Source organism: Zalophus californianus, chromosome 8 (genome assembly GCF_009762305.2).
Source record: "Zalophus californianus isolate mZalCal1 chromosome 8, mZalCal1.pri.v2, whole genome shotgun sequence".
Classification (NCBI taxonomy): Eukaryota; Metazoa; Chordata; class Mammalia; order Carnivora; family Otariidae; genus Zalophus; species Zalophus californianus.
This window is the reverse complement of record NC_045602.1, coordinates 116,987,326-117,014,435: the sequence shown is the minus strand read 5'-3', so window position 1 is coordinate 117,014,435 and position 27,110 is coordinate 116,987,326. Positions and strand designations below refer to the sequence as shown.

Sequence of the window (27,110 nt, the reverse complement as noted above, 5' to 3'; positions counted from 1 at the left end):
GAGAAAGAGGCAGGAACTCTGGAGAACTCTGAACTGGCCTAAGATGAGTCAATCAGCCTGAAATTACATTCCCTCAAAATTACTGGATTGGATCTCAATTTACCTGAAGACATCTAAATTGTCTATTAGGAGGCAGGGTGGGGACTCAGAGTCAGACATTAAAGTCAGTTCTAGAAATTAAGGAAGTGTTGGGCTCCTGGGTGGCTCAGTCAGTTAAGTGTCTGCCTTCAGCCCAGGTCATGATTCCAGGGTCCTGGGATCGAGTCCTGCATTGGGCTCCCTGCTCACTGGGGAGTCTGCTTTTCCCTCTCCCTCTGCCCCTCCCCCTGCTCATGCTCACTCTTCCTCAAATAAATAAAATCTTTAAAAAAAAAGAAATTAAAGAAGTGTCATTTCTGTCCCAGTTTCTTTTTTTTTTTTAAGATTTTATTTATTTGACAGAGAGAGACACAGCGAGACAGGGAACACAAGCAGGGGGAGTGGGAGAGGGAGAAGCAGACTTCCTGCCAAGCAGGGAGTCCAATGTGGGGCTCGATCCCAGGATCCCGGGATCATGACCTGAACCGAAGGCAGATGCTTAATAACTGAGCCACCCAGGCACCCCACTATCCCAGTTTCTAATCTTAAATTGAACTGTTATAGAGTAGAATGTCAGAAAGGGCATTGGTCCTGTTCTTATGTGATCTTGGGTAAATTACCCTAACCACACTGAGTCTCACTTTCCTTCTTTTAAAACTGAGTTAGAGGGGTGCCTGGGTGGCTCAGTCGGTTAAGCAGCTGCTTTCGGCTCAGGTCATGATCCCAGGGTCCTGGGATCAAGCCCCGCATCAGGCTCTCTACTCAGCAGGGAGGCTACTTCTCCCTCTCCCTCTAACTACCACTCTGCATACTTGTGCTCTCTATCTCTCTCTCTCTCTGTCAAATAAATAAATAAATAAATAAATAAATAAAATCTTAAAAAAAATAAAACTGAGTTAGAGCCAACTCCACAAATAATTTCTTTTCTTTTCCTTTTTTTAAAAATTTTTAAAAGATTTTATTTATTTTTTGACAGAGAGAGAGACAGCAAGAGAGAGAAGACAAGCAGGGAGGGTGGGAGAGGGAGAAGCAGGCTTCCTGCTGAGCAGGGAGCCCCACGCAGGGCTTGATCCCGGGACTCTGGGATCATGAGCTGAGCGGAAGGCAGACGCTTAATGACTGAGCCACCCAGGCGCCCCTATTTTCCTTTTTTTTTAAAGGATTGATTTATTTATTTGAGAGAGAAAACATGAGCAGGGGGAGGGGCCGAGGGAGAGGGAGAGAATCTCAAGCAGACTCCCCCTGAGCACAGAGCCCAACTCAGGGCTCCATCGCAGGGCCTTGAGATCATGACCTGAGCCGAAATCAAGAGTCACTTAACTGACTGAGGCACCCAGGAACCCCAAATAATTTCTTTTCAAGATAAGATCCTTATTGTATTGCTAATTTTAAGAGTTATGCAACAAACATTTATAGAGCTCCAACTACATGCAAAGCATGAAAAGGTGAGTAAGACACGGTCTCTGCTCACAAGGAGTTCACAATATGGTGGGTATGGAAACCACAGCCATAAGAGAAAGTCACACTAAAATAAAGCCATAAAGGGTGCCTGGGTGGCTCAGTTGGTTAAGCGACTGCCTTCGGCTCAGGTCATGATCCTGGAGTCCCGGGATCGAGTCCCACATCCAGCTCCCTGCTCAGCAGGGAGTCTGCTTCTCCCTCTGACCCTCTTCCCTCTCGTGCTCTCCATCTCTCATTCTCTCTCTCTCAAATAAATAAATAAAATCTTTAAAAAAAAATAAAAAATAAAATAAAATAAAATAAAGCTATAAAGATAAATGAAGAAAGGGCAGGGCCTGATCAGAGAGCACAAGATGTGGCTGGAATATGAGATACCCAGGAGGCACGGCAGGAAGTGAGGTTGTGCAGGCAGAGGTCACAAACCAGCCATCCATGGGCCAAGTTGAGTTTACAGACTGCTTTATTTGACCCACATGGTGTTCTGGTTAAAATATTGTTAAAACTTAACTTGGTTATCTTTAGTTGGGGATTGGGTTCTCTAATTCACCAAGGTCTTCACCTCTGAGAATCATGTTACCTGCCAGGCATGTTACCAACTTGCAACTCCCAGTATAGGATCTATATAGCCTCTTTCAGACCTAAAAATCCTTTGATTATATAATCAGTGGTTGCAAAATTGTGGTCCACAGGCCATATCTAGCCTGCTGGCATGTTTTGACAGTTTTTTTAAAAATTTGAATTAGTTGGGGTACGTGGCTGACTCGGTACAGCATGCTACTCTTGATCTTGGGGTGGTGAGTTTGAGTCCCACATTGGGTGTAGGGATTACTTAAACAAACTTTTTTAAAAAATTAAAAATTTTTTTGGAGAGGGACACATTAATGAACAGGTCACTCTTGGGGACCACTGGGACTCCACTGTGCTGGGACCTTAATAAAACTGAAAAGAGGGGCGCCTGGGTGGCTCAGATGGTTAAGCATCTGCCTTCGGCTCAGGTCATGATCCCAGGGTCCTGGGATCGAGTCCCGCATCGGGCTCCCTGCTCAGCGGGGAGCCTGCTTCTCCCTCTGCTTCTCTCTCTCTCTCTCTCTCTCCCTCTGTCTCTCATGAATAAATAAAAAAATAAAATCTTTAAAAACAAAAACAAAAACAAAAAACACTGCAAAGAGCATGCCTCAAAGCTGTCTCGTTGGTTAAAGGCTACCCCCGGAGGCATTCACGGGCCAACTTTTCTGGACTGAGCAACCCAGTGGCCAGAGAAAGCTCTCAGTGAAGGTCCTTAGAGTAGGATGCTGTCTTGCTGGCCTGTGCAGAAATGGCAAGTCAGAGGGTTAAAGCCAACAGAGAAGGCCTGGGGCTGCAGGTCTCAAGGGAGAACTGGCAGAGTTCCAAATTCTCCCCCAAAAGGGGGCACACTGGAAGGCAGAACCAACAGCCCCTTCTGTAGAGCACTGGGATCAGAAGGGCTGGGCTCTCAGAGCTTTCCTGGTGCCTCTGGCACCAAGGAGAAGCAGGGCATGAGGGCTGGTCAGGGAAACGCACTGACTGCCATGCTTGCGGATTGATTTATTATGGAGCTGCCAAGCTCCATCTGCCAGGAGGAGGAAAGAACTAAGCCAATTCGCTCACACAAAACCTTTGTCAGAAGGAACTGTGCTGATGACCTCGGAGACTTCCGGCCAGCCTGGAATTCTACTCTAGTCCCTTCGCCATGCACACCTCCAGCAAATAGCTGGTCCAGAAAGAACTCACTTCATTTAAAGGTGATTTATAATAAAAAATAAATAGCACCAGACCCATATATTACAGAAAAGTGGGCGGGGGAGGGGAGAAGCGGGGCCCAGAAAAAACAAATGGCAGATGAAAGGCACTCACAGAAAAAAAAATTAACATGGAAACAGATGATAATCAGGAAACACAAAGAACTCAAAGGGCTTAATACATTTCAAAACAAGAGTTCAAAGCAAAGATGCAATAGTTCAAAGGGATGATGAAGCAACTGAAGGAGATGGCACTGGCAGAGCTCAGGAAAGAAGTGGGGTTTTTTTGTGTTTGTGTTTTTAAAAAAACAAAACAAAACAAAACAAAAACACCTCAGAACTGAAGATCATTTCAGAAACATCAAAAAGGAAGCTAGCCTTGCTGAGTACAGAGGTCAGGATTGCAAAAAGCAAGTGAGGGAGTTGTCAATGAACACTTAAAAAGGAACGAGGAAATAATACAACTAACAGGTATGGAAACACAGAGGGAGAGAGAGTGGGCTAAATACATGGGTTTCTTCAACTTTAGAGGTGTAAATCTTTTTTTTTTTTTTAGATTTCATTTTTAAGTGGGGCACCCAGATGGCTCAGTTAAGTGTCTGCCTTCGGCTTGGGTCATGATCATGGGGTCCTGGGATTGAGCCCCAGGTACAGCTCCCTGCTTTGCGGGAGAGTCTGCTTCTCCTTTCCCTCTGCCCCTCCCTCCACTCGTGCACTCTCTCTCTCTCTCAAATAAATAAATAAAATGTTTAAAAAAAATTTTACTTTTAAGTAATCTCTACACCCAACGTGGGGCTCAAACCTACGACCCCAAGATCAAGAGTTGCATGCTCTACCAACTGAGCCTGCCAAGTTCCCTATAGCTGTAAATCTTCAGACACATTTTAAACCTGATAAACCAAGAAAAAGATGTATAAGTCTATTTAAAAGATAGGGAACTAACAATAATCATTAAAACTGGATAGACAAGGATTTAAAAAAAGGAGAAGTATAACAATTACTCTTTTTTGACTTTGAATTTTGTACTAGGCGCATATATATATATATGTATATATATATACATATATAATATATCTCACCTGTTAAAATGAATGCATCAATTTTTATTTATTTAAGTAAACTCTACCCCCAGGGTGGGGCTTGAACTCATGGCCCCAAGATCATGCATCACGTGCTTTACTGACTGAGCCAGCCAGGCATCCCTAAATGCATCAATTTCTAAGTAATTAAACAAAATCAATGCAGTGCAATAAAGGATGCAGCTCCTAGTAGAGCACCACAATAAAAACAGGTTCATTGAATTCTAGAAACTAGGAGGGTTGCAATTGAATAGAAATAAGTGAAAGAAGAAAATGGCAAAAGGATTATAAAGTACTCAGGCTTTTGAATTTACATTGGTTTATCAGGAACAATAATTAATAATAACTGAGTTAATTACAAATATAATCCGGCTACATTAAGCACCCTAGACCAGTATCTGCAGCTTATCAAGACATCAAAAGATAAAAGACTTTTACCCCAAGATCAAACACATTTGATAAAATAGGCTACCAAAAAGAAATAAAGTCAGTAGAGAGACCAGAGCAAGCTTCTTAGACTTTGTAATGAGATTTTAAACACACACACACACACACACACACACACACACACACACACACACACACAAGGAACAACCTGGGGCCCTTGTATCCAAACCACCTCATTAGCTGAACCTGCTTTCTCTTCACCATGATCACAGCCAGCCTCCTGGGATGATGCATGTGGTGTGTGGTGAGTGTAAATGAAATGATAAGATTACTAGATCTGTTGAAAATATGAATATCCTGTCTACTCATAACTTACCTTAAAATTTTCTATTTAACATCTCCCATTGAGAAAATAATGCAAAATAACAACTGCTGGCAAGGATGGGGAGAAACTGGAACCCAAGTCTGTTGCTGGTGTGAATGTAAAATGGTGGAGCCACTATGGAAAATAGCATGGCAATTGCTCAAAAATTTAAGCAAAGCATCACCATATGATCCAACAATTCTACTTCTGGGTATATACTCGGAGGAATTAACAGCAGAGACTCCAAAAGATATCTGTATACCAATGTTCACAGCATTATTATTTGCAATAGTCAAAAGGTAGAAAAACCCAAATGGCCATTGACAAATGAATAAGCAAAATGTGCTATCTATATATAATGGAATGTTAGCCTTAAAAAGGAAGGAAATTCTGATACATGCTATAATGTTGATGAAACTTGGAAATATTCGAACTTGGAAACAAGCCAGACACAAAAGGACAAATATTGTAGGATTCCCTTTGTATGAGGTTCCTACAAATTCATAGAGACAGAAAATAGAATGGTGGTTGCTGGGGGCTGGGAAGAGGGGTGAATGGGGAGTTATTATTTAATGGGTACAGAGTTTCAGTTGGGGAAGATGAAAATTTGCTGGCGACAGATGGTAGTTACATGACAATGTGAATGTACTTAAATGCCACTGAACTATACACCTAAAGATGGTTTAAATGGTAAATTTTGTTTTATAGATTTTACCACAATTTTTCTTTAGGTTAAAAAAAAGAATGTTCCCCTTCCTCCTCCATTATTAAATGATTGTCTAGAAGCCATTAGGTGGTACCAGCCTTTGTAGGCACCTGCCTGGGGGTGGAGGAGGCTGTGGTTGGTGAACCAGTAGCCCTGGAGCCCTGGGCAGGGTAAGGATGATGGGAGATGGAAGCAACAACAGGAGACTAGTTACTCATAGGAGGATTGGTCAAAGAAGATCATGAGAGCCAGGTTTCTCTCTGTTGAAAAAGAATTAAATGAATGGAAAGGGCGAAAACTAGAATAAACCCTATGGTGTTGAACTTGAGTTGAAGGTGTTGGTGTGAATGCATGGATTTCAATATATATATAGACAGATATAGAAATGGATACATAAATAAATAGATATATAGTTAAAATATCAAAAATTCAACTGAGGAAATTTGAAGATCTAATTGGTTTTATCAATTCATAAATCATGCAACACCTCATCTAGCAAGCAGAGATACTCTGAAGAGTTATGCAAAATGGGAGGCTTTCATAGAGAGGGCTGTGGGACAAGGAAGTCACTAGTAAGAGAAGCATGAAGGTTCCTTAGAGGAAAGTAAGTTTGGGATGATGGCTTCTCACTGGCTGAACCAGAGCACTTCTCATTGGCTGGGCTTGTTGCTGGGCCAGAAGAATATCTTCCTTTTGCCAGAGTCGTGAAGTAGTAACACCTTCCTGTTGGAGATGCAAGGTACCTCTCCTCCTGTTTGGGGTAACTGGCTACAAGTGGTTGCATGAGAGCTCCCCCTACAAGTCTTCCCAAGCTCAACTTTAGTTGAGGTTTCCTTTACTAACTTTCCCAGTACTTTTCCTCACTCTGTTCATGAGGGAGCCTAGGAGCAGTGATTATCCCAACAGCAATGAACAAACCCAGTGCCCAAATCTTGGTTTCTAAACACCATTCTCCACTAAAAGAACAAGGGTTTCTCGGAGAAATGGCTGATTCCAGAGCTGGGATAGGAAGGCACAAGATGTGCTGAAAAGTATGGAAATTTTCAAAAAATGATAGAAGTCAGCCTGATGGGGTTCTTACTGGTCAAATATAGGGTAATTTGGGCATCAGAAAAAATAATTCCAGTGGCAACCAAGATGCAGTAACCTCATTACAGACGCTCTCCCCTGTCCATTGTAACCAAAAACTTCGGACAAAACACAACTTGGGACTCTTACAAGTAAATAATGGCAAGTGTGCTGGGGGAGGGGGGCAGGTAGTAAAAATGAAAAAACAGCCCCAATGAGGGTGAGTTTCCTGGTTTAATGAAGTCACAGGACACAAGTCATTAGACAAGAATCAATTGTATTTTTATATACCACTGAACAATTAGAAACTGAAAATTTTAAAACAACACCATTTATAGTAGCACTAAAAACATGAAATAGTTAGGTATAAATATAACATAATATATGCAGATTCTGTATGCTGAAAACAATAAAACATTGAGGTAAGAAATTAAAGAGCATCTAAGTAATACCAGACCTGGTACCAGTTCCTTTACATATATTTCCTCTTTGACTCTTCAGAGCCATTCTGTGTGGTAGTTACTACCTCCAGGCTCAGAAAGAGTCTGACTTATCTAAGGCCATATGATAAAAGAATTCATAGCAGCTTCATTTTGGAATAGCCTGAAATTGGAAATAACTCAAATGTCCTTCAACCAGTGACTAAGCAAACCATGGCATATCCACACCATGGCTTATTACTCAGCAATAAAAATGAACAAACTATGAAACATATAAAACCTAGATGACTCTCCAGGGAATTATTCTGAGTGGAGAAAGCCAGACCCAAATGGTTACACACTGTATGATTCCATTTATATAACATTTTTGAAATGAAACAATTATAGAGATGGAGAACAGATTAGTGGTTGCCTGCAGCAAGAGATGGGAGGTAGGGGAGAGGGATGGGTGTAATTATAAAGTGGTAGCATGAGGGACTGTCAGAACTAGACCTCAAGACCTGACCTTTGCTGCCTACCTGCTTGTACTCACCAACCTCTGTCCCACATTTTTCCTTAAGCTCTTCTTTCCACCTATCTCTTTAACTCAGGCAAAAGACCCAATGGGCAGAGCATCCTGTGATAGAAACTGAAAACCCTCAAGCAGTAAGGACTGCCTGGACAAAATGCTGCAGCTGGCCCAGACCACCCAGTTCAGTTTGAACTCAACCCCTGACTCACGCATGCGCAGAGGGGCCATGGAGTGACCAACTGTTACCTTTACCTCATTATACTACTAAAATCTGCACTCAAGGAGGAGCACAAACCTCATTTACATAATGCACAATACATGTATAGGCATGTTTCCTTAAGGTGCATGCATGACTTTATGCCCACCTCTACATAGGATGACAAGGCCCTCCTATCTAAATATTCACCCTACTTTACCTAAATAAAAGGAATCCATTCACCCTTGCTCAGAGTCACAGCTTTGGAAGTTATTACCTGTGATCTCCTTATTTGCTGCAAATACAGTTTACTTTGTAAGAGCAGTCTGTGTGGTATAGTTTCTATCTGTAATTCACCAAGGATCAAAATCACTTTAGTTCAGTTACAGGATCTTAGTGGTCATCAAACATTTCTAGATATTGTGGCACAGGTTCATGAATCTACACATGATAAAATTGCATAGGCCTATACACATACACAAATAAGCGCTTATAAAACTGGTAAAATCTGAATAAACTGTGGATTGTATCATTGTCAATCTTCTGATGTTGATATTGTACTATGATTGTGCAAGATATCACCATTGGGGAAAACTGGGTGAAAAGTGCATGAGACCTCTCTGTACTATGTTTGCAACTTTCTATGAAGCCATAATTATTTCCAAATAAAAAGCCTTAAAAAAAAATGTATCGAGGCTTCTATACCACAACCCCCAACAGTATGCCATTAAAAGACACCAAAGTCTCTGAAAGAGTATGGGAATCATATTAGAGCTCCCCTTCATAGATGAAACCCACTACTTGTCCTTTTTTCCTGATTCAACATTTACTGAGAGTCCAACTGGGAATCTTGTGTTGGAAGCTAAGTGACAGGAGATGCATGATTTATGATCCCTTCCCAAGTGAGCTCCCAACCTAGTGCTAATGAAAAGGCCTAATACGATAAGAACATTGGACTACAAGTCAAAAGAATTCTGTCCTCATGGAACCACTTACTAGGTGTTTTAGTTTGGACCAGTCCATTTCCTCTTGGTGTGCTGACTTCTTAACCTGCAAAATTTGGGAGAATGGAATACATATAAATATATTTTAAACTTAATCCAGGTCCTGTGGATGGGTTCAAGGAAACCTGGAAATCACCTGAAATCATATGCATAAGTATGTAGGATAATTCCAGAAGAGGTATTTTAACTTTTTTTTTTTTTAGATTCTGGGTATTTGCTCACCCATAGAGTTTAGAATAACTGCATCTAATTTTTGGATTTAATGTCAATGGTCCCTTCCATTCTAACATTCTCCAATTCTAATAGATCTCCAAGATCTCTCCATTTCTAATATTCTATGATTCTAATAGGGATGCAAGAAATGGACTAGAGATCTAACATTCTGTGATTCCATGGACCACAAGAGTTCATTCCCTTCCCTGACAGAGCAAGGATTACATTTTTCAACATGGAATTCTAGGCAGTCTATGATTTAACTTCCAAATGACCTTCCAACATCAGCTTTCATCCCTTTCCCAGACCCTGGCCACTCTCCCCGCCACCCCCCACCATGTAGTCTGCAGTTTCCACAAAGTTTTGCTCCCATTCACTCTGTGCCTTGGCACAGGCAATGCCTTCTACCTGGAATGCCCCTAAATCTACCCTTTTTCTTCTTGAGTATCAGCTTGAAGTTCTCCCCAGTAAAGCCTTCCATGACCCTTCGTCCTTGCAGCAAGGTTTGATGTGCTCCCTTAAACCCAGGTTTCTGACTGCCTGTTACCACCCAGGGAATAGGACTGTTGGTTCACTCAGGGCAGTGAATCAAAATGCCAAGAGGTGAAGCAGAGGAAGTAAAGGTTTGAAGCTAGTAGGTATAACAAACTCTAGACACCTGTTTTCCCACCTCTGGAAATAAAGAAAAATATCGCTCTAAGGAAAACAACAACCTGAGAGCAGTAGTAAATGTAAACAGCATTCTGTTTCTGAGACAAAAGGGAGTGGTGGGGATTGAGGCCATCTGGGACAGAGCATCTTGTCTAAAAGGAGACTCGACTCAGCTCCAGCTAATTGTTGATTGGCAGGAATGTGAGTGGGTCCAATGCGGTCAGCTCATCTACTTTTTCAAGAAAAGCTGGAAATCCAGTTTTGCATGTGAAATCTCCCAATTTTAAGTGTCAATAACTAAAAAAATATTCAAGACCCATTGCAATGACTTTCAAGGTTTTCAAGCTGTGAAAAATGTTCTGTGAGGATCCACTTCTACCCATCCAAGAGAGCACATCCTATGGGGGGGCAAGTTTTATATGAGGGCTGCTGGTATATTACAAGTTGTTAAACAGACCCACTCCTTCTGCACGGAGCTCAGACAAAACCTTTCATATGGGTCCTCTGTCTCTCTCTGGGTCTTAGTTTCCCTATCCATAAAATGGTGATACAAAACATAATTGTGAGTCAGCCGTCAAACAGAATCTATCACTGAAGGTTTATCAGAGCTACATGCTTTTATCTGCATCATCTCGCTGAATTCTCAAAACTTCTGAGGTAAGTTGTATTACTTCCACATTTTACAAATTAAAAAAAAAAAAACCTGCAGCTCAGAAATAGCAACTTACATAATGAAGACAATAGCAAACATATAAAAAGCCCTTTCTTTCAAAGGGCTTTGCTGATTCAATCCTCTCAACATGTCTGGCCTAAGGCAAATAAACCCTGAAATGGGGATTCCACCAAGGCAGCCTGACTCCAAAACGGTAGCACAGGGCTGCTTAACAGAAATATAATGCAAACCATACATATAATTTAAATTTGTCTAGTAGCCACATTTAAAAAGTAAAATGACAAGGCTAATTTTAATAATACTTTATTTGACCCAACATATGCAAAATATTATCAATCTAACATGTAATCAATATAAAAAATATTGAGATATTTTACTCTTTGTTGTACTAAATCTTGGGTGTATTTTACATTACAGCACATCCCAAATCCGACTAGCCACATTTCAAGGGCTCAGTAAGCCCATGCATATGGGGCAAGGCATTCACTGTCTAATTTTAATGTTAAAAGCAGAACCCACAGAGGCACCTGTCCCTTGGTTTCAAAGGACACGCAAAATATAATAATGGCACACAGTTCTTGAACATACACTTTGTGCCATGGGAGGGGAGAGTCTTACTATGCGCGTTGGGGATCTTCACACGTTGTATTTTGTCATCCTCGCAACAAGGCGAGTGCCACTGCCCTCCTCTTTTGACGGAAAGAGGATTTCCCTGGGTCGGAGGCTCCCCTAGTGCCGATCTCCGTCCCGCCGCCCCGCTCCCGCCACCGGCCGGGCGCCAAGCCCCAGCGAAACCTTGGTTCGCCGTCTGATAATGAGGTGTGCACGCAGCGGGAGGTGCAAATCACCTGCGGGCGGAAGAGCTTATAGCGGGTAAAGACCCCTCTGGGCTCCTCCTCCTCTAGCTCCTCCTCCTCTTCTTCCTCCCCCTCCTCCTCGGACTCCGATTCCTCGAACTGGCGCTGGGAGGCGACATCGCGAAGACGAGCCCTGCGCACGCTTGAATAGGCCCACCCCAGCCCCTCAGTCGCAGCCGCCTCCTGACGTGACTTGCTAACGCGGGGGGGTGCCGCTTCCGGGAGCCGGGACTCGGCTTCCGGGCGCTCTGGCGCCGAGCTCATCATAGAGGCTAGCGGGAGTTTCCGCTTCCGGTCCCCTCAGGCGGTTTGCCGGGGCGGTCGAGTTCCGTCGGCTGTCGGTCTGCCCCCATCCGCTTCCCCGGAGGCCGCGCGGGCTCTGCCCTTACACACCAAACGTCTCCCTCTTTCAGCCCGCCCCCGCGCAGACGCAGTGCTGAGCTCACGGCTGCGGGACAAAGAGTGACGTCCGGAGCTTGGAGTCATGGCGGAGACTGAGCCGAGCTTGGTGGCTGCTGGGGGCCTCGCGCTGCCGCCAGAGAAGGAGGAAGGAGCCGGCCTGAGCTCAGGCCCGGAGCGTAACTCTGCGGGCTCCTCGTCGACCCCTGAGGCCCCACCGCCTGCCCCCGAGCCCTCCAGTCCCAACGCCGCGGTCCCCGAAGCGATTCCTACGCCTCCTGAGGCGGCCTCCGCGGCCTTGGAGTTGCCTCCCCCAGCCCAGGGCCCCCCGCCGCTTCCCGAAGCTGCTCCGCGCTCCCCTCCACACCCTGGCGGCTCCCGACCCGGCCCGGAGACGTTCCGCCAGCGTTTCCGACAGTTCCGCTACCAGGACGCCGCAGGCCCGCGGGAGGCGTTCCGTCAGCTGCGGGAACTCTCCCGCCAGTGGCTGCGACCCGACATCCGCACGAAGGAGCAGATCGTGGAGATGCTGGTGCAGGAGCAGCTGCTCGCCATCCTGCCAGAGGCGGCGCGGGCCCGGCGGCTTCGCCGCCGCACCGATGTGCGCATCACGGGCTGAGCTGTGGAGCTGCGGGCGACCGGGCTCGGGCATTTTCTGGACTGGGGCCACGATCGGGTCCGGGGGCCTGAGTCTGGCTCTCCATTCCGCGTTGATGAAAACCGAGTTTTTGGCAGCTCCAGTCGTCTGATGTGTCCCTTTCGTTCGTTCTTTACTAGGTTTATTTTCCCGAGCCTGTCTCCTTCCAACCTCCTTTTTGGCTGGTGGCGAAACCAAGTTGGGAGCCCATGAGAATAAAGCCTTTGTTCCCTATTCACTTGGCATTTATTGGCTTTTGTGGGATCATTAGCGTGTTGGCTAGGCCTGAGCCTCCACATCTGGAAAATTTCTCTCCTCGCTCCACAGGACCCAACTTGGGATTCCATTGTTTAGTTGGGGTCTCCGTAAAGGTTTTAGCCGCCGTGGTTCTATATTCGCCCCTACCTCTCACTAGAATATGAAATTGCCTTCCCACCTAAAAAGGTAGTGGATAGTGGTTGTGGCAGGCGATTATCCGACTCTTACAAAGTGCTTACTCAACTGGCTACCTCTATACCAATTGGGCCACTAACTTGTTACACCAACCTGCCCTTTGGGCACAGGCTTCCCAAAAGACCTATGCCTGTGGGCTATTTTAGGAAGTGTTTTAGTGCAGGTCCTTACGGAGAGCTCCTTGTGAGCTCTGGTTTAAGCCTCCAAATTCACCTTTCTTGCCATGTTTTAGGCCTCTAGAATTTGAGTAGAACTGGCATGAACTAATGAGTTATTACATTGCTGGAGCCACTCTAATTCTCTCCAGCTATATTTTTTTAATAAGCGTAATTGTTTAGAAAGAGAAGGGCTTTGGCAAGTAATAGGGAAGCTCTGTTACGAAATCTTAAAAAAGCCTATTTTTCCCTAAGTCTTCTGTCCACTCAGGAAGGAACTAATTGGGGTCCATAGGCAATTTGGATTGGTCTCAGAAGGGTCCTAATTGCAATGGGTGCCATCTCTTAATATGAGGAAGGCCAGACCTATCTTCACTTCACTGCTCTCAACAACTGAAATCTAATAAGCCTGCAGCTCACACCACAAAGCACAAGCCAGACTGGGTTAGAGGACGATGTGGGACATTTTACGTTCACATATTAAAGACCCTTAGATGAATTCAAAATTATTTTGCCTACTTTATTGGGATTTAGAATCTTGAGCTTGCATCTGCTTCCCTGCAGAAGATATATCTGTTTACAATGTAAGTCTTCCTCTAAAAAATGTTTATAGAAAATTATGTAATGGGTATTAAAAATAGGGTACAGAACTTTATAACATGATTGAAACATAGCAACAAAAACCTGTTTTATTTTTTCCAAATACAGATACAGAAGTTTGCATGTTTTGCAAATATTGCTTCAAAGCAACATTTCTATATACAGCGCCTTCTGTTCTAATAGCGCGTAAACATAGATATGTATCCACAGTGCAATGTTGGCTCATCAAGGGTCCACCTTGCATAACACTCATCATTTAAAGAAACAAAATGGTTAGTCAAACCAGAACTGTTTTTTGTCAAGGCAATTTTTTATAGGTGGATAGTTTTTCTCAAAGAAAACTTAGGTAGTGTACATATTTCTACATGGTAACAGTAATCTTTGCAAATAACAGTTTCCAGTGCTCCAACTTGGGGTTAATTCAGCCTGACCCAGGAATTGGGGATGGAGCCCCTAAACATGGCTTTAAATTAGAGAAGCACACTGAGGTTATCAGAACTTGGGACTCATCCCTGCTTCCCTAAGGACAAAAGTCACAATGAGTGAAATGGGATTTACTTTATAAACAATAAACTCAATAATGGCCACTTGGCAGAATTAGGGTAATTCAGTTTCTGCTTCCACCTTTGAGAAAGACATGACATTGACTCCCTTAAAGTTGTAGTAGCTTCCCCAGATGTGATGCTCGAATGTATTTGAGAAAAGAAAAATCAGTAATCTAATAATACAACAGTCATCATACCTCACAGTTGTGGCTACAGAAAATCATCCTGTTTCATCCCTTTTCAGACAAACACACCATTCTTATAATGTGGCTGTCTGATAAATTGTGCAAAACATAGATGCCATGCACAGTCCTTGAACATTTCTTCCCACACCAGAAATGCCAATGTTAGCAATGGGAAAGAGCCTCTTGGAGAGGAATCGCGTCAGCTTTACTACAGATGTCACAGCCACATGTCTTCCCTCTGATGGATAAGCTACAGCAGGTCAACTGGCCCTAAATTTATTTTATATCAAATGGTGAAGAAATCACTGGACAGAGCATTCCCTGAAACAGATTTTGGTACAGAGACCTTCAAGACCACAATGACCTGTGTGCCTTCAAGGTCTAATCATTCCAAATGGCGCTGGAGATACTGTCATTGCTATAGAGATATTGGCTACTTCACGTTTACATAGTAAATATTTGCAGCATATAACATTACAGATTCATAAACCCATAATCAACTTGTGAGTGTTAATGGACAAGTGTGCTTTGATTTTTGCCTTTAGTGATAAGAAAACTAAACGGTGAAATGGGTCACTCCTCAAAGCATGGAACATTTTCTTTAACTTTGTCTAGCAAAGAAAAACAATATAGCAATTACACATGTGACCTGCAAGAGTAACAAATGTTGTCTTAAAAGGTACAAATTGTACCTGGACCTTAAGCAGCATAATCACCTTGACCTCACAAAATAATACAAACAGGAAATCTAAAGTGTTAAAGTATATTAAAACAATTCTGAAAATGCCAACTACTGAACATACACCCTTCTGGGAAGGAGAAAAACAGCACAGGTAGAATCTGAAGTTTGTTTACAACAATAGAAAATAAGGTAATTCTCCAAACCACATTCTTTGTAACAAATCTTTACAGTGAAAGAGTTCAAAATTTGGGGAAACATTTTTTGGACATTAAATAGAACCGGGAAGCTGTCAACATTAAGAAGTGGGTAGAAAACGCTGTCCTTTGGGTTCCAGAACCTGCCTGCTTCAGTTTGGAAATCCTCCTAGATTCTTATTACTGTGAGATTCTAGTTCCTCCACAGGCTGTTCGGGCTTTGCTACAAAAGACACAACCCAGCCAACTCTGGGGTAAAACCATACAAAACTTGTCCCCGGTACCATGAAGTCATGCAAGACAGGTGGTGAGAAAAGTGAAGAGTCCTAAGGAGAAGGCAGGGCAGCCAAGGCCTCTGCTCCTTCCCAACCTCCACAGAATGTGAAGTCACAACATCCTCACGAAGCTGGAAAAATGAAAATGGTGCCTGCTGCCTAAATCCATGCCAGGCAGAAACAAGAAGGCTTGGCATGTGCCCCACCCTGACAAAAAAGTCAATTAAATAAGCTGCAAGTTGAATTTACAACTGTTTCTGACTAAACTTTTTTGGCTCTCATTCCATTTATCGGTGGCACGATTTCAAGTCAAGTTTGTGCAAAAAGACTCACTCTCCATTCAACGATGTGCACAGAAGAAGGGAATCCCAAGAGTCTATTTGCTACCTTCTTGGTAGGCTTCAAGATCAGAGTGCCCTGCCCTCCAGCAGCCAAAATGGCCCCTTTGTCCAATGTCTATCACACCCCCTGCCCAGATCCCTGAAGTCAGTCGGTGTCACGTGCATTCGGCATGCTAGGTTTATTTATTTAAATATGCAAAGCTCCTCCTGCAGGTGCCCCAGGATTGTGCCCCCACTAGTTCTGGGTGCCCAGTTTCATGTTGAGCAGCAGAGTGCAATCTGCTGCACCTTGCCCAGGTCCATCAGCAGCTGCTTGATGCAATGCTTGAGCTGCGGAAGCCTGGCCAGTGGCTCCGGGGGCTCCAATTCCCCAGTGTAGTCCAGCCAGCTCTCCAACACTGTAGGCAGAAGAGAAAGAAGACCCAGTGAGCTCCTAACACTTCATCTGTGAGAACATCAGCAAGAATTTCAGCATCTTCTCCCAACTATCCCCACAAGGTTAGGCGACGGGAGGGGGGGGCCACTCAGGCAACACTGACTCATCACCCTCTCTACAAAGTATTCCCCCTAGGACAAGGCTCAAATGCTTTAGAGGAGCGCAGTCCAACAGAACTTTCTGCAGTGGAAATGGCCTACATCTGTGCTGTCTATACAGGAGCCACTAGCCATATGTAGCTAATTGAGCACTTAAAATGTAGCTAGTATGACTAAGGAACTGAACTCAAATTTTATTCAATTTTAATTCATTAAAGAGCCACACACAGAGGCGCCTGGGTGGCTCAGTTGGTTGAGCATCTGCCTTCGGCTCAGGTCATGATCCTGGAGTCCTGGGATCAGGCTGCGCACTGGCCTCCCTGCTCAGCGGGGAGCCTGCTCCTCCCTCTCCCTCTGCCTGCAGCTCCCCCTGCTTGTGCTCTCTCTCAGATAAAGATAAATAAAATCTTAAAAAGAGCCACATATAAGCTAGTGATTACTGTATTAGTGCAGCTCTACAGTCTAGAAGGCTTTGAAGAACCCACCTTCCTCAGTGTTACTCCCCAGTCTTTTTTAATTCTTTCATTCTTTTTTCAAGATTTTTATTTATTTATTTGAGAGAGAGAGAGCACAAGTAGGGAGGAGGAGCACTCGGAGAGGGAGAAGCAGATTCCCAGCTGAGCAGGGAGTCTGACACGGGACTCAATCCCAGGACCGCGGGATCATGATCAGAGCTGAAGGCAGATGCTTAACCAACTGAGCCACCCAGGACCCACTCCCTAGTCTTTATAAGGTTTTCCTTTGTTGGACATCAGAGAGCATTGTGTTTTAGCCTCCTATTAAGAAAAATGAGAATCTAAAGGCACTTGAAAAGGTCTATTTTTATCACTATAAAGTCTGATTTGCTTCATATTCCTATCATCAGTAACACTGAATACTCTGACTTTATTTTCTAAGTATTTAATGTAAGATGTCCAGGTACTAACATCCTTGATTAATATTTGTTCAATATCTAAAAAACTGCCTTATCTCTGAGATCAGGGATTTCTCTATAGAAGATGTTTTTTCTTCCCAAGCCCTCCCCGAAGCTCTGGCATCTGGAGAGAGGCCATTTTGGAACCCTGCATCTTTTGACAAGAGACAGCCCCTCCAGGGAGGCCTGTGCTCACCCCAGTGTGCCTGTACCCTTTCTAGTTCATGAGCCAACCTGTACTGAGCACCTTCTGGACCCTTGAGCTGAAGGTGCAGAAAGAGGAAGACCCACCCAGTGCCTGTTCTTCAAAGAGCTTATAGCCTCACACATAATCCTCTTCCCTCCTCAGATCCAGCCCTCCACCTTCCTTCCCACCTTTCAAAATCCTTTGTTCCCTGTAAGTTACTTCCCAGAGAAGCTCTCCTCAACTCTATACCCTAAATCATGTTGCTGTGTTAAATTAAGGGTGCTATGTGATCAAATCTTTCCTCCTTTGGAGCACTTACCATGGTTTATAATTATATATAATGGGATAATTTAATTAATACCTGTCTCTACCTCAAGATCAAGTTCCATAAGGGCAGAAGCCAAGTCTGCCTTGCTTACCATGATATCCCTAAACACTCAACTGTGCCTGAAACACAGCAGGCACTCAACAGAGAGAGTGAGAAAATGTGGGAATGGCCTAGCAAAGTGCCCACTGACTGCTCGGGCTCCAAAACTCGCCTGCCTCCCTCTGATTTCTTGTTGGTACGTGGGGGTTCCAAGGAGGAGAAACAGCCCCTCCTCCTCATCCCAACCAGTACAAGGACTTGAAAATAAGAAAATAAGATTGCCTTCTCAGACCTGAACTTGAAAGTCAAGAGTAAAGGATCAAAGTCACGGGAGAGTGACTAGTGACCTGCTGAGCAAGATAAAACTCCCCAGTGACCAGTTTCAATACATCAATTATTCTTTAAGGAAAAAAACTAGGAGATAAGAGACTGCTCAGCAAAAGGGCACAAGAATAAATGGAGAAAAGGCCCGAAAGCAATGCTGGAAGAGCCCATCTGGATGAGTGTAGAAAAGAGGTAGTCAGGGGCAGCACCTGGGTGGCTCAGTAGGTTAAGCATCCGCCTTCAGCTCAGGTCATGATCTGAGGGTCCTGGGATGGAGCCTTGAGTCTGGCTAGCTGCACAGTGGGGAGTCTACTTCTCCCTCTGCCCAGCCCCACCACTCACGCTCTCTCTTTCTCTCAAATAAAAGGATAAAAATCTTTAAAAAAAAAGAAAAGAGGCAGTTAGGACTGGCCAGGTCATTTCCAAAAGACAGACAGAATGTCAGTCCATCTGTCTTTGACAAGATGATCCTACAGTTGCTGAGAGGCCCCTCTTATGGTCATTATAACTACTTCTGATCTGGTTCCAGGCTCACCAAAGACACCATCCAAGACTATGGTGACCCAGGAGGCATGCAAAGGAAGAAAGAGCACCGGTGTGCTGCCTAGAAGAGTCTAGGTTACTCAGTAGTCTCTGAGCTTGGTTAAGAGGAGTGTTTGGAGCCCCTAAGGTGGAAACCTTCTCTCTAGATCTCCAGGACTGAAGATGACCCTGAACTATGAGAGCCAATAGCATCTCCTCTGGACTCCCCAGCATCCAGCAGGCCAGCCTTCTCTCCCTACCATGTGCTGGACCATCACCCCAAGTTTCTCTTTTAAGGGAGCTCAAAAGGTTCTCAGCAGTATAATGATAGTAAGCAAGACAGAAGGTCACAAAGGTGAGGTTCCATTTCATATACTCTCCCAGACCATCTAGATAGAGGCCAATGCTCAGTAAAGTAACATTTTTTTCTTTTTTCTTTTTTTTTAAGATTTTATTTATTTATTCATGAGAGACAGAGAGAGAGAGAGAGAGAGAGAGGCAGAGGGAGAAACAGGCTCCCAAGGAGCAGGGAGCCCGATGCGGGACTTGATCCCAGGACCCTGGGATCATGACCTGAGCCGAAGGCAGACGCTTAACCATCTGAGCCACCGAGGCGCCCCAGTAACATTTTTTTCTTAAAATAATATTTCTGATGCTAAAAGATTCAATATTTTCATAGTCATTAAAAATCTTTTCTCTTGGGCACCTATGTGGCTCAGCTGGTTGAGCATTTGCCTTTGGCTCAGGTCATGATCTCGGAATCCTGGGATTGAGTCTCGCATCAGACTCCCCTGCTCAATGGGGAGCCTGCTTCTCCCTCTGCCTGCCGCTTCCCCAGCTTGTGAGCTCTTTCTCTGACAAATAAATAAAATCTTTTAAAAGAATTTTTAAAAAAATCTTTTCTTGGGCGCCTGGGTGGCTCAGTCAGTTAAGCGCCTGCCTTCGGCTCAGGTCATGATCTCAGGGTCCTGGGATCAAGCCCCGTGTCGGGCTCCCTGCTCAGAGGGAAGCGTGCTTCTCCCTCTCCCACTCCCTACATAAATTATTAAATTATGGTTAATATAAAAACAGTAACTCTTTTAAAATATAAATCAGTCAAAAAATATTTATTAGACTATTTCTTAAAAGGAATACTATATCCAAATTCTTATAAAAGCTCAGTTTATCTTAATGGTATTTGGATAAACTCAAGAGTTCACTCCCTACTATGGTTGAAATAAAATGGGATTCCGATAAATCTTAATTAAATACAATGGAAAAGTCTGTTTATCTGAATAAAATCTCTATGATTTATCATTGATTTTCACACTTCAGGGCCTAGACTATCAGAACACAAACAGAGTACATGACCCCAGATCAGCAGCACACATAAGAGGCCCTCAGGAAGGCCAGAGAAGGGAGCCCGGACTTAACCTCCTCACCACACTGGCCACGAGACTGAACAGGAGTGACAAGTCAGTAAGAAGTGGGGAAACAGTGATGTCTCCCCTAAGGGCAGGCTCCTTTGGCAACAAAAGAACACCCTCCCTGTTTCCACAGTGCTAAGCCTACTCTAGGGACCCAGAGCCACTCCTACTGCTATTCTCTCAAAATCCATAATTTCCAGTCTGGCATTCAATCCTCTTTCACCTAGAGAATAGCAGGGTTTTCAGACAGTGGAATCAGTTACCATTCTAAGGAGCCCAAGGAAACCTTTTAGGAGTAAAGGGGACAGAAACACTCCCCCTTCCAGAAGTGCCCTTAGAATGGACCCTGAATTAGTCTCCCATTCCCAGTTCCTCAGGTTTGCCTCCAGGGCAGGGCAGAAGCATCAGGGCATAGAGGTCCTTCTCTCACTTTTCTTAAATAGGACAACCCTTTCCCAGTCAAGCCAGCCCTTTTATCACCTACCGAGTCACCGCCCTCCCTCAGAAAACCTCACTTTCCTCAAGGCTCGGCTTCAGACACAGGGGTTCCAGGAAGACTTCCAGTTATCATTTCCCCTGCCACACTTCGCCTTTGGCAGCGCCTCGGCCATACACTTGCCCTGGTCACACCTCATGACTCTAGCTTGTATAACGTATGGCACAAGTAGCTTTATATCCCCAATTACAGCAATGGTAGCCTGACTACACTCAGAATCTGCCAATGGAATATTTACTTTTCAATTTGGCTCCTTTTTAAGAATGAAAACAAAAAATTAATAAGTGAAAAATCAAGAAGGAATTCTGTCTTCAAAAATCAAACTGACAACTTCCTAGGGATCAAAAGAGACTGAACTTGAGCATGTTTATCAGGCCCATCTGTTACCACTAACACCTGGGAGAAATACCCAGGGTTACCCAAATGACCCAGTCAAGTTCTTAAATCTCTACTGATAAAGAAGAGAAAGCTTCAGTTTAGATTTTATGAAAGGCCGAAATAAAAGGTTTCTTCAGATTAATCCTCAAAGACATCCAAAAAACTCTATTAAGTCAAAATTGAAATCCCCCACAGAACTTGGTTAGCAAAGTTGCTCAGGTCGCACACTGCTTGCAGACAGTTAGTTATACTTCTAGTTATACTTCTGCACTCCGCTTTGCGGAAGGCACTAGGTAAGTGAGGGAGGACTCCTGACATCACACAGACCTTAAAAGTGCCAGATAAGTACTAAAAGTAAAGCTTGCTCATCTAGAGGGAGAATGGGGGTTGATGAGACTGAAAAGAAAGGAGGCAAGAATACAGCTCTCTGTGGAGAGCCAGAGAAGGAGCCCTACCATCCAGCTCTTTTTCAATGGAGTCCATCCTATGTGTGACTTCGTCCTGAAGAGATTCCACGTGGGTCAGCAGGTTAAACTGCCACTGGTGCTGGGAGCTCAGCAGCCCCTCTCCGCTTCTGTCCAGCAGCTTCCGAGTGGGGGCTTCCTCGGGTAGGACCTTTTTGGAGACATATTCCCTCACCTAGGAATGCAATGGCATTTAAGTTACTGAGTGGAGACAGCTCCCAGCCCCTTCTCCAACCAGCCAGAGTTTACAACCGTCTGAAAAATCAGTTGCAGTTTGAATATTCCAAACCTCTATCCCCCTCTCTTCCTGTCTTGGACACCTGGCAGAGGAATGCCTGGTGTAGCAATCACAAACACCTCAGGGCGGCACAGGCCTCACAACTGCTTCCCAGTGACTGGCCCAATGCCCCAGGCCTGGAAGAGGCCCCACGGAATGGCTTCTAGAGCCCGGAGATCAGAGTAGAGCAGGATGGGCACAGATAGGGGTTAGTATATTACTTAGCAGGAGTCAGACAAATTAGTTTTAAGTCCAAGCTCCTTGTCTTGCTGAATGTGTGAGCCTGGATTAGTTATTTTTCCTCTCTGAGCCTCTGAGGCAAGTAGTAAAACCTATCTTACAGGTTCATGGGGATGAAACAGGATAAGGTTATAAAACACTGTGTTGGCCTATGGTCAGCTTGTCAGGAATGAAAGATATTTTTAATCCTAGCTGACTTGTTCAGGCCCGGTATTTTCTGATTTTTTACTATGTGGCAGATGCCTCTAGGGAATCTGCCTAGTTTGTAGGATCACAACCCTTTTCTACAGTTTGGATCTCAACCTTTCCTTCCTTCATTCATTTGAAATGAAATAGGGTCAAGCTAATATTTATTAGAGCTGACTGTGTAAAGCTCTGTGCTGAGAGCTCTTCACAGACACACTGCATAATAACTAGAGGACACGGGCACTGGCCCCTCCCACAGGGAGGTAAAGAGACACATCTAAGGAGATAAAGTGCTCAGCATCACACAGTAAGTGGCTAAGCCCAGACTTGAAACTGGGTGTGTCTCCAAAACCAACCTCACCAACCTTAACTAGCACTGTTTAGACACTGGCAAGGGCACAATGCCCATCCATGAGGGGCTTATAATCTAGGATGTCCCACCCGGCAATATGCAGTAACATATCTAATGCTGGTGATGCCAACCACGGAGTAAAGTTTGAAAGGAAGGATAACCAGGGTGGAGAAACTCTCCAGTTACACAAAGCCTCACTGACCAACTGAGGACAGGACAGAATGACACCAGTGAACATTAAAGATGACAACACTGGCAGGAAAATGACACAAAGAGGCTCTAGAAGAGCATGATTTGAATAACAAAAAATTGAGAGCTGTTCTTGGGAAAGCTGATAACCAGCAAATATTCTGACAAAATGGACTGTTCTATCAGGGCTGCAAAGTTAAAAGTCAAAGTAAAGCTATCATAGAATTGTATTGAAAACCTTATGCCTAACAAAACACTTCACTCATTCTTTGCTCATGCTAAGAATTAGCAGCTAGGTGCAATTACAACATGAACCCTGTTAAAGAAAAAACCCATTTCCAACTTAACTTCCGTTTATCAAGTGCCAATCACCACTTTTCTCCTCACTTCTTCCCACCTCCCCCCCCCCAGTGACTGTCATTTTGTGGGCATTTCCTGTAACCAGGATTTCTGGTTTAATCGGGCTCTCCTGACTTTGCACCCATTTTAACCCACCAAAAAACACCTATGATAAGCACCTTTAAATATAATTTTACAGTAAGTACAACTTTATAATAAACGTCTTCCACAGAACCCTACAGGGAGAGCCCAAGCACTCAAACACTAAGTGAAGAACAAGTACAAGTGAGCCACATACCTTTAGGGAGCTAGATTTGGAGTCACTGTCCCCCCTACTCCTGTCTTGGTCTAGAGGCCAGCCCAGACGTGGAGAGAGAGAACCATCACCGTTCTCATGGAGGGGGTTGACCGCATCGTCAAGGGCAGAGCCCCGGGTCTCCACCACCAGCTTCTGCTCCACAGCAGGGTAATAGGCGCGGGGCTTCTGATAGCAGTGCTCGCTGGTGATATAGGACTCCTCCACAGACCGGGGTAGGGGCAGGGGCAAGGGCTTCTCCACCGCCCCGTTCAAAGTTCTATAACTTGGGACTTCCTCTTTGCTCTTGGCTTCAGTGACGTGGATGTGTTTCAAATGAGATCTCCCCTCCCCTGAGTGCTGTTTCCAAGGCTGACACCACAGCTGCAGATCAGGATGCTCCCTGCTTCTGTTGGGAGGGCAAACATACAAAGGGCTTTGGAGTAACTGGGACCACTGCAGGGGTGTCTCAATTCCCATTCTCCCAAAAGGAAGAGGAGCTCCCCACTTGGGCCATCTGGCTACAAGCCACCATTTACCAAGCAAAAGGGAACATGAATCCACGGTCTCTGAGGAGACCACCTGTAGGCAAGCTCCCACTGTGAACACGCATGGTGAGGGAGACTGGACTTGGAGTCACAAGACCTGACTGCATTTCAATTCAGCCACTGATTAGTAGAACAGCTATAATGAGTCACTCAGCCAGACTCATTCCCATTCCCTCCTCTGCAAAACTGGGCTAACCATCTGTCTGCCATTAGCCAATGAGTTTGATAAAGATTAAGTGAATTAATTCAAATAAAGTACTTTGTTGGCAGCAAAGTACTCTTCAAATGTGAGTTACTAAAAATAACCTAATAAGCCGGCATGATAATCCTGGCATGCAATAGCTTTCAGTTACAAAATGCAATGATGGGGGCACCTGGATGGCTCAGTCAGTTAAGTGTCTGATTTTGGCTCAGGTCATGATCCCCGAGTCCAGCATTGAGTCTGCTTGTCCCTCTCCTTCTGCCCCTCCCCCTCCTCGTTCTCTCTCTCTCTCTCTCTCTCTCTCTCTCCCTCTAATGAATAAAATCTTTTAAAAAATACAATGACAATGGGTCAAGGGGGCAGGAATCAAAGTCATCTACGTATAAGCCATTAGTAATTTTTTTAAAAATTCTTCTAAAATCTTTTACTCTCACCATTCCAAGGAGAAAACTTTGTTACTAAAGAACAGGGATTCTAATCCTTTTTTGAGCCACAGACTCCTTTCCTTTGAGAATCTGTTGAAAGCTCTGCCTGCACATATGTGCACATAAAACTCTGTGTTAGTACTTTAGTCTCCCAGAATCATTCCCTGTTTGAGTTTTGACCCAATGGAGGATCATTAAATTAATCTACTGGATAATAATCAATTGTAATGCTCCACAAATTTGCGTGTCATCCTTGCGCAAGACCCATGCTAACCTACTCTGCATCGTTCCAATTTTAGTCTAAGTGCTGCCGAAGCGAGCGGCATAATCAACTATAGAAAGGAAAACAGAATAGAAAATATCATAATGTACCATTCTAAGTAACAGTAGGTGTTCTGTGAAATTTTAGTTTCAGTTTTATATATGTGAGAAACATAAAACATATTTCTTACTGTGGAATAAAAATTTTATTAAGTTTAAAAGCCACTACTCTAGATGAACGTCACCTTTTAACTCTTCTTTACTACCCAGAACTTCCACTATTACCTTTGATCATTAAATGAAAAGAAGGAAAAAAGGGAGGGAGGGAAGGAAAAAAACAGTGGGCTTCTGGAGTAAGGCCCATGGTTACCAGAGATCCCAGCTGGGGGGGCAGTGCCCTCTAGGGGGGCGTTTGGAAATAAACAGACAGGTGCTACTCACATCTGGTTCAGAGATGGGCAGAAATGTGTTGCATGACCTTTCTAACTGCCACAATGACTGACAGGTACTACTGGCATTTAGTTCACTGAATCCAAGGATGCCTAACATCCTATAATGCTTGGAACAATCACACATGATTGGGATAAAGAATCATCCCACGATATAGTCAACAGTACTTTCCCAGCCCCCAGTGAAAAAACACTGAAACCAGATCAGCAGGAAAGCACAGCTTAACTCCCCAGCAACTCCCATATATGGGTACCCCTCCACACACACTTGGCTGAATTCCTGCACAAATGGAATAGGCCATACATATGAAAGCATGGAGTGATTCTACAGAACCTAAAATTATGTTCCCAAGGGGCTACAAGTATCCTTTCTCAGCTCTACCTCCCACAATCACCAAAACCCCTCCTATTCACTGGAGAAGGACAGGAAACGAGTATCAAGGCAGCCTAGGTCCCTGGACCAGTGTCAGCAGGGTATCACAGCCTGTCCCAGGAATCCAAGATGCCAGACACACCTCTGAAATCATAACTGCATCAGGGGAAATGAGAGTCATCATTAACGTTCAGGTTTACTGCAGTCTGAAATCTGTTAACTGGAGCATGTAAGCCACAGTACGGACCTTCTCTTGCATGAAAATCACAAGTCTCTGCTTCCCCCTTCCTAGAATTTTTGCCCTTCCAGGTAAGACCTGAAGCCCCAGCTACTACTCCACACACACACACACAAAAACCCTCCCTGGCCTTTCTTTGTACACCCTGTCAATCATGAAGAAGGAAGGTACAGACATGCATGCTACTTTTTAAATGACAATAGATGCTCTGAGGTTACTCCCAGGTTTATTGTTTGCCTTTGAAAATAAATCTGCCAGGCCACTTAGGAACAGTATTTCTGAGAATGAGGCCCCAGAGTTTGTGATAGCAGAGACTATCCATGTGTACACAGACATACTGGGACCACACTCCCTCCGCCCAGGATCTTTTCTCCACATATAATGATGAACAAGATCTCCCTATGCCCTCTTCTGAATTGCTAGAAGTCAATTTAATTCCAGTACAAAGTCACTGCTATAAAGATGAAGGATCTAAATGGGAATTCAGAAGGGACAAGGTTCCAAAATATAGGATAAGGCCAGGAGCAGTGGTATTTCAGTAAGAAAGAAACACCGTCTCGTTATTAAAGCCAAGGGACCCCAATAAGAGCTACATGTCTTTCTCAGAGCTTGTATGAATGTGGGTCATCTGACACACAGAATGCAACCACAGAAGGGGAATTCACACTCAATTTCACTCCTCAAACTTCTAGCCACTAAAAGCCAGAAGTCCAGTTCCAGAACACCTAAAACTTTGCATGAGCAAACCATGAAGAGAAAAGACTTACTGAGCAACCACTAGGCTAGAGAGCAGGCCTGCCAATATTATCTCTTCCAGCAGTTTTCAATGTTACTTTATTTACCGGTCAGGGGTGTTAAGGATGAATGGATAAACAAAATCCAACATTACCTACAATGGAATATTATTCAGCCTTTAAAAAGGAAGGAAATTCTGATACTGACTATAATATAGATGAACTTTTGAAGACACCGTGCTAAGTGAAATGAGCTAGTCACAAAAAAGACAAATACAAATACAAAATACTGTGGGATCCCATTTATATGAGGTATCTAGAGTAGTCAGATTCACAGAAACACCTAAAATGGTGGTGGCCAGGGGAGGGGAAGAGGCAAAGAGGAGAGAAGTTGTTTAACAGATACACAGTTGCAATTTTGCAAGATGAAGAGTTATGGAGATTGGTTTCAACAAGGTGAATGTACTTAACACTACTGAACTATATATTAAAAACAG

At 44.0% G+C, this 27,110-nt stretch overlaps 3 protein-coding genes and 1 non-coding gene across 8 annotated transcripts in view; 1 reads left to right on the top strand and 3 right to left on the bottom strand.

The window, feature by feature from the left end:
* The window catches only part of CNBD2 (cyclic nucleotide binding domain containing 2), a 54,616-nt gene extending 42,880 nt beyond the window's left edge, over positions 1-11,736 (bottom strand). For 3 of the 4 annotated variants that reach the window (XM_027623938.1, XM_027623939.1, XM_027623940.1), the window contains exons 1-2: positions 11,440-11,736; positions 9,047-9,100 (exon numbers count right to left, since the gene is read on the bottom strand). In XM_027623938.1, coding sequence (XP_027479739.1) covers positions 9,047-9,100; positions 11,440-11,715 — 330 coding nt within the window. In that variant the 5' untranslated portion in view covers positions 11,716-11,736. The other variant, XM_027623943.1, reaches the window with a different exon arrangement.
* Positions 11,737-11,746: 10 nt separating this feature from the next.
* On the top strand, positions 11,747-12,720 carry SCAND1 (SCAN domain containing 1). Its single transcript, XM_027623946.1, has one exon. The coding sequence runs from the start codon at positions 11,933-11,935 to the stop codon at positions 12,464-12,466; it is 534 nt and encodes a 177-aa protein (XP_027479747.1). The 5' UTR covers positions 11,747-11,932; the 3' UTR covers positions 12,467-12,720.
* A 1,035-nt stretch (positions 12,721-13,755) lies between these two features.
* PHF20 (PHD finger protein 20) overlaps positions 13,756-27,110 on the bottom strand; it is a 146,001-nt gene continuing 132,646 nt past the window's right edge. For both annotated transcript variants that reach the window (XM_027621550.1, XM_027621551.1), the window contains 3 exons: positions 23,387-23,792; positions 21,497-21,680; positions 13,756-16,312 (listed from right to left, as the gene is read on the bottom strand). In XM_027621550.1, the coding sequence (XP_027477351.1) occupies positions 16,170-16,312; positions 21,497-21,680; positions 23,387-23,792 (733 nt within the window). In that variant the 3' untranslated portion in view covers positions 13,756-16,169. The remainder of the gene's footprint in view (positions 16,313-21,496; positions 21,681-23,386; positions 23,793-27,110) is intronic.
* Positions 24,775-24,883, bottom strand: LOC113938787. The gene has a single exon (XR_003524993.1). It is a non-coding gene; the product is annotated as a U6 spliceosomal RNA (small nuclear RNA).